Source organism: Carassius auratus, chromosome 6 (assembly GCF_003368295.1).
Source record: "Carassius auratus strain Wakin chromosome 6, ASM336829v1, whole genome shotgun sequence".
Lineage (NCBI taxonomy): Eukaryota > Metazoa > Chordata > Actinopteri > Cypriniformes > Cyprinidae > Carassius > Carassius auratus.
The window spans coordinates 27,264,898-27,271,624 of NC_039248.1; the positions used below are offsets into that span (position 1 = coordinate 27,264,898).

The 6,727-nt window shown below is 36.5% G+C and overlaps 1 protein-coding gene across 2 annotated transcripts; it reads right to left on the minus strand.

Annotated features, from left to right (window-relative positions):
* Window positions 1-342: 342 nt before the first annotated feature.
* On the minus strand, window positions 343-6,129 carry LOC113105088 (eukaryotic translation initiation factor 2 subunit 2-like). 2 transcript variants are annotated; one of them, XM_026266202.1, is made up of 9 exons: window positions 5,974-6,129; window positions 5,248-5,422; window positions 4,091-4,197; window positions 3,709-3,838; window positions 3,534-3,634; window positions 2,766-2,914; window positions 2,487-2,543; window positions 1,501-1,586; window positions 343-1,095 (listed from the first exon to the last, which is right to left on the minus strand). In XM_026266202.1, the coding sequence occupies exons 1-9, from the start codon at window positions 5,986-5,988 to the stop codon at window positions 920-922; spliced, it is 996 nt and encodes a 331-aa protein (XP_026121987.1). In that variant the 5' UTR covers window positions 5,989-6,129; the 3' UTR covers window positions 343-919. The 2 variants fall into 2 exon arrangements, with proteins under 2 accessions (XP_026121987.1, XP_026121988.1); XM_026266203.1 differs by lacking the exon at window positions 5,974-6,129 and adding an exon at window positions 4,457-4,624 and having other exon boundaries at window positions 5,248-5,387.
* Window positions 6,130-6,727: the final 598 nt, after the last annotated feature.

Here is a 6,727-nt window from a genome sequence, read left to right on the forward strand (position 1 = left end):
AAATGTAACTACATTTGAAACCATTCCCTTCAAAGTACATTTAACTTTATAAAAAACACACACACACACACACAATTTGATTCAAATGCCTTAAAATGACTTTTTCCCACCAGCACAAAAATAACTATATATACAACAATTCCCTTCAAAGTTCATTTTTTAAAAATGACTTAAGTGAATGAAATGCCTTGGTTTTTTTTTTTTTTTTTTTTTTATATTAGTATAATATGGAGGACAGAATTATAACAATATTTGAAACAATTCCTTTCAATCTTAATTTTAATATATTTAAGATAGAATAAAATACATTTTAAGATGGAGAAAACTAAGTTTCAATTATGAAAAAGTGCAAAATACTGATACTGTATTTTTCTTATTTAAAAAAAGAGAGATTCTTTTAAGAGATATTCAGTCAACATACAATCATAATTTTTCAAAGCACAGAAAACCAAAGAGGTGGAAATAATAGTGTTTGTTCACATAATCATACTAAATCATACAGTACATTTCAAGCCAGTTATCAAGCTCATTTCTATATCACATTCAAACTCTCTAAATGTAAAGCAACATGCCTTCCCAGAAACACACACTGCATGTGTTAGCCCAGCTGGTATGCATTTTATTTAAATTGTTTTTCTGAAAGTAATACAGCAACAACAAATTTCACCAGCAGTTCATTCATAAAATCCTCCAGGCTCTGCGCTCTCTCTGCTCCACAGCCAGACCGAACAAATTAATACTCCCTTCCTGTGCATAGGCCATTTCAGAGGAGCTGAAGGGAAATGAAGGAAATGAAACGATGCGTTTGAGACAGCCGAGAACTCTTGAGCAGACAGGGTAGTAACCTGCGTCAGTGGATCTGTTGAGTCTGGTGGTGGAGCGCAGGTGTGTAAGGTGTGTGATGGTGGAGGGACCAACGTTAGTTGGCTTTGGCACGCAGCTGCGCTCTCTTGCCCGTCACGGCCTGGAATCCGGCCTTGATGCTGGCGACGGAGCAGCGGGAGTGACACGTCTCACACTGCAGGAAGTACAGACGTGTGTCCTTCTGCAAGATTGTGTCAGGAGACCGACACGTGTGGCACGTCACATACTCCTCTGCAACACACAAACATTAATGTAATACATATTATTAACTATGCAATATTAACAAAACACAGGATGCATACTGAAATCATGGCAATAAGCCTATAATTATGCTATAAGAAATATGTAGTAATTATATTTTATAAATGTGCTTGATGGCAGGTATATTAAATATACAATACTTTATACTTAAGATTCGCACACACACACACACACACACATATAAATATATAATACTTTAGATATGTATTTAATTAAAATATTTATATCTTGTTAAAAAGGTGTATGTAGATTTATGTAGACAAGAAAAAAAATCATTATTTTATTATTCAGTGAACCCCTTATGCCATTTCAATTTGAATCAACGTACGATGTTTAAGAACCTTATTTTTAACAATTCACCACTCAAACACTCACTTATATATCTTCTTAAGACATTCTCTATCTGTTTCTGCTGGAATCGGCCTTTGATGACGAGCTGATTGTTTCCATCGATGGATCCGCTGAAAAGTCAGAACAGTGGTTAGTGCATATCTAAATAAATAGCAATTTCTATATTCTTTCCAAATCACAAAGTTTCTGTTTCTAGCTACAGAAAGAAGAATTCTGCTCATGTATGAGACTGATCTCCTTCCAAAACCCAAATCAACTGTAAATATCCAGGAGGCAAAATCGATCAGTTTCCTTTCATGCGTCTTCTGAGATACATGCGGTGAACACAAGGAGGAGCTGGAATGAGTGTGCAGCACTGAAATCTGCCTGCTTATCTTTTAATAATGCCTTCTGAAAGCGTCACAGGATCAGTCGCTCCTTCTAGAGCAGCAATGCCTTTCTCAACTGATTCAGGGTTCTCCCTCCAGCAAAACCTGCAAATCGTGTTCTGCTGGAGGGTTTCAGTTGCACACAGACGCGGGAAAAATAACCCCAGAGCTTGCCAGGCACTGACACCAGATTTTGCAAGGTTCATAATCGACCGATGAAGTGGTGCTGCCCATAAAGCAAAATAAAAGTTCACTTAAAAATGACATATGGACAGAAGATCATTATACGCTCTTTCCACAAACTGGGCACAGAGTATCAAGTATTTCTTCTTCAGTAAAAAGTTAAGTGATGCTTAATCTATTCTTATATCATTTGAATTAATACAATTTCAAAAAAAAACATCGGTCTTTCCAAACATTAGTGCAATAATTATTTATTAATATTTACTACAATGAATTAAATATCAGTTCAATGCATCACATTTTAAAAATTGCTGGAGGTAGATGAAGCAACAACAACAACAAAAAAAATCTTTCAGGTGTTGAAAACTAGCTACTGGTCATGTAGTATTAATTGTTTGCTAGATAACAAGTATATCAAGCATATCTTAATGTTCTCAGAAAAATATCAAATAAACTCACCTTGTACCCAACTCAGCCAGCAAAAAAGCCAAAAGATGTTTTGGTTGTCGATGCAACCTGAAAAAAAAAAAAAAAAACAAGATTGAGGTAAAGTGCCACTGAATTATTTGTTGGCAGATATGAAATGGCCAAAAACAATACGAGTGTAACGAGGAGTGAACGCTCATAAACAATAACTTTACAGTTCTTTACAGCAAATCAAACTCAGTCAACTCCACGAAACAAAGAGTTTCTTTAGGGCTTTATAAAACAGCTTGACAATTTCAAGTGTAGACTCACAGTTTGCAGATGTCTGTGAAGTTTACAAATGAGGTTTTCTTTGTGCCGACTCTGACAACCTGAGGAGGCTTCATCACAAACTTTCTCTTCTCTCCTGCGACCATGTCTGGATTTTTTTCCCGCATGATGTTAAAGACTCTATTCAAAAGCTAAAAAAAAGAGCAGATGCAAGCAGACATTATCTAAGAGACAGAGTGGGACAAACTTAAACTAAGACATTACAATGACTCTTTAGTTTCAAGGGGATCAAACATATTGCAGTCAACCCATATATCAGAATCAGAAATATAAAATACCCTTTTCAGAATTTTATTAAAGCAACAAATTTTGGGTGAACTACTTTTAAATATGCAGTGTAGCCAAAACGTACTTGGACACGTATCCTCCACTTGATGTATGGCTGACCTTACATAACATAACAAAATACTCGCATACATAAAAAACCCTGGAACGCACACATGAGCTATTGTTTAAAATGAAGTATTGTGACACATTCTGACTGTCAAACGTTACATATCCACAGTTTACGTGACAAACTACACCTGTGTGAACTTGACGAGAACTGACTTCACACATCTAATAAATATCATCTTGACACCAGCTGTAATAATTCCAAACGGGTCTCAGAAAAGAGGAGTTAACAGAGAAAAGCTGGTCTGCTTTACAAATGCACCAGATGGCAGCAGTTTCTGGCCCTTTATCAAGTTATCACCTGAAACAAGCGCATATGTTCTGCGCCGCAAGTTGAATAATGAGTGTGCCATTTACCTCATCATATGTGTAATCCCTCTCCGATCCTGCCCAGGCCGGGCCCGTGTGTGTGCTGAATGTGATGTCATCTGTGTTTTTACTGTCTTCATCTTCCACACCTTTCACACAAACAGCACAGGATTAGACGGCCAGCATTAGTTATTCACAGAAAACGTCCTACTAATGCACTTACCGTCATCTTTGCTTGGACTGTCTGTGTCCTCTTGAAAATCTTTGACTTTTCTTGATTTCTTCTTCTTAATGGGCAGCATTAAGTCATCCTCCTCTTGTGTCTCTGATGGCTCCGTTTCGATCTTCAGCTCCTTTTGGAAATGTATGACTTATTAAGTACAAGACAATGCATGACAACTGCTGTCAGTGCTCAACATATCAAACTTCAAATGTAAAGAGAATCTGATGTGTAGGCCCAGACATCAGGTTTTTTTTCAAAGGAATCCAAGGCCACTGAAGGATAACGCTTTCATGGTCAAAACATCTTTCAATGTGAAAAGCCATTAAGGCCATGAAAGCAATCAAGAGTTTAACAATTATTAATGTGCAAACAATTGACTGACTTTCATTCCTTCTTCAAGCTCGGCATCAAAAATCTTCTCTTTTTTCGACTTCTTTTTCTTTTTCTTCTGGTTGAGGAAATTTAAGTCGTCCAGGTCATCTGATGTTTCTGGAAAATCACCAAAATCAAATCAAACAAGCCACACTTTAGTACTTTATTTCAAATTTCAATAAACATTTAGTGTGCAATGAAAAGCTGGCCAATATATTGGATTTTTCTTTGTTTACGAATGCCCAAAGTAACAAAACAGTGCCATTTTAATAAGCGTTTAAACAAAGCCAATTCACAAGTTAAAAAACATCAAAACTGCAATTTTCAACATGCATCATTTAAGGAGCTTAGCATGTAAACAATATGATTTAAATACTTAATCCAGCAGGAACTTTAGCATAATCAGCAATTGGGTGACGTTCTGCGTTTTTCGTTATGTGTGTAAAGTTGAGCATCTCTGAGCTGCTTTCAGTCGCTCTCAAAGCTCAACTCCCATAGGACTGAACTGGATACACACACACGCTCCTCCGCTCACTCGACCCCACTGGACACGAACCGTAAGGAATCATAAGTTCTGAGGTTTAGATACTCGCATCATGATATCCATTAATTGCACAGTCTTAGTTTTTAATGACAATTACATTAAGCCATTTGTACATGGGAAAATATTCAGAAAATTTACTTTTTTTTTGCAAAATTCAGTGTGAATTGTTTCAAAAACACAGATTTGAAGAATTAGTGTCATTTATTGCTGTTTATTAATATGCATTGTTATCCTGACACACACACACACAAAAAGATCCAATGCTCGGTTTAATAATAATAAAAAAAAAACCATCTCTTCATTGACTGCAAAAAAGTTCCCTTTTAGGGTAATTTTTTTTAACGTATGTTCTGGACACTTTTAAAGCATTTGTTCAAGATCTAATATACACACACGTTATTTTGAATATTTTATAGTAATTATAAAAATCAAAATGGCTAGTATGAATGAATGAGGCATTTATATAGCACTTTATTGTGTATTGCTGTACGCCCAAAGCGCTTTTCAATCAAATGAGAGTGTCTCTCTTCAAGCAGCACCAGTGTGCATCATCCAGCTATTTAACTATGCAATAAAAAAAAAGAGGCGACGTTAGAGCAGAATACAACTGTGATGTGTTGTACCTTTCTTCCTCCCCTCATCTTCATCAAGATCAAACTCTTTTTCATCGACCCCATCAGCCTCTGGCTCCTTCGTTTCCAACTGTTGGCCTTCATCTCCCTCTACACCATCTTCCTCCAGCATAAAAGGCTTCTTCTTTTTCTTCTTCTTCTTGGTCATAGTGGGATCAAATATCATCTGGAAGGACCATAGCATGAATTTAATAATAAGATCAAAAAGGTCAAAATGAAGCACGCAAGTAATAATGGACTGATAAGGCTAGTCACAACATTATGTATATAATACTGCTTTATTAAATATTACCAATATTCAAATACCATAGTACATTTACATGATTCTTTAAAAAACCATGATAATGCCATGGAATGCATCAAAAAACATAGTAAAGTAATAGAAAATGTCCAAAGAAAGCAGTATCATGGTAACGTTACTCTTGCAAATAAACATGTCTTTTTTAACGTCCAAACAATCATGGTATTACCATGGTAAATGTTCAAAGAACATGGTATCATGTGTAAATTTCCATGGAAGTGCCAATTAGGTTTTTTTTTAATAAAATGGCAAAGACAATTAGTTCTAACTAACTGACAAATGACAAAAAGATCTAGAAAAGACTTGATGTGCACGTTTCCTTACAGCTTTGGTAGGCCCAAATGTCCTTCTCTTTTGACTGCCTAAATAAATTCATATTAACAAATAATCTTCCTAAACAACCACTGTTTACTAACCTCGTCTCCTGACATGGTTTCGACTTGTGAAAAAGCGGGAAGCAAAAATAAACGTTATTATAAACTATTCTTAACGAACTCACTTCCTCGATATGCGCGTTGCCTGGGACAGGCCGGGTGGAGCTCCGTGCGCGTGCGCGTGCGCGTTAGAAGGCGCGTTGCATGATAGTTGTTGTAGTTCTGGCAGCAAAACTACGTAGGGCAGACTAGGGACATTGTTTCAACGTTTGTTAGTCAATGACTCTCGAACTAGTATATTAGAACATTTAACTAATACAATTGTGCCACAAAAATGCATCTCAGCAGGCATGTGGATTACTGAACTTTTTGGTCTCTCCATATCATATCATTTGATCAGATTATTGGAGCTCATGAACCGAAACCCTATTGAGCTGGCAGAACCTTGAGGGCGTTTGCATGAACAAAGAACGAAGAAGATGTGATGCAATAAATCTTTGGAAATAATGCCCAAATTGTTTTCTAAATTCATTGCTTTAAGGCATCCTGCCTCTGGAGTATTTTCCTTACCCTCATGTTCGCTATAATATTCTCAAACCCTTCCTCCAGAGACAAACCAGAACTGGTGCTTTTTTCTTTATTGTTCATAATGGCTTGCAAACCATTTTATTCCTGTAATCTGTTTAAAATTGCAGTGGGATTTCTGGCTCCCAGACAGCTAAAACCCTTTCCAGCTTCCTTCTTATGGTCTGCTTCTTCATGTTATTTGCCGTATGTTACTTCTTCAAATAAATGG

Bases quoted from the DNA above. Each gene is read 5' to 3' on its own strand.
- LOC113105088 (XM_026266202.1), bottom strand. The intron at 1,587-2,486 runs GTGAGTTTATTT...CTGACTTTTCAG, and splicing joins CTGGCTGAGTTGGGTACAAG to CGGATCCATCGATGGAAACA. The intron at 1,096-1,500 runs GTGAGTGTTTGA...TGTGTGTTGCAG, and splicing joins TGTCTTAAGAAGATATATAA to AGGAGTATGTGACGTGCCAC.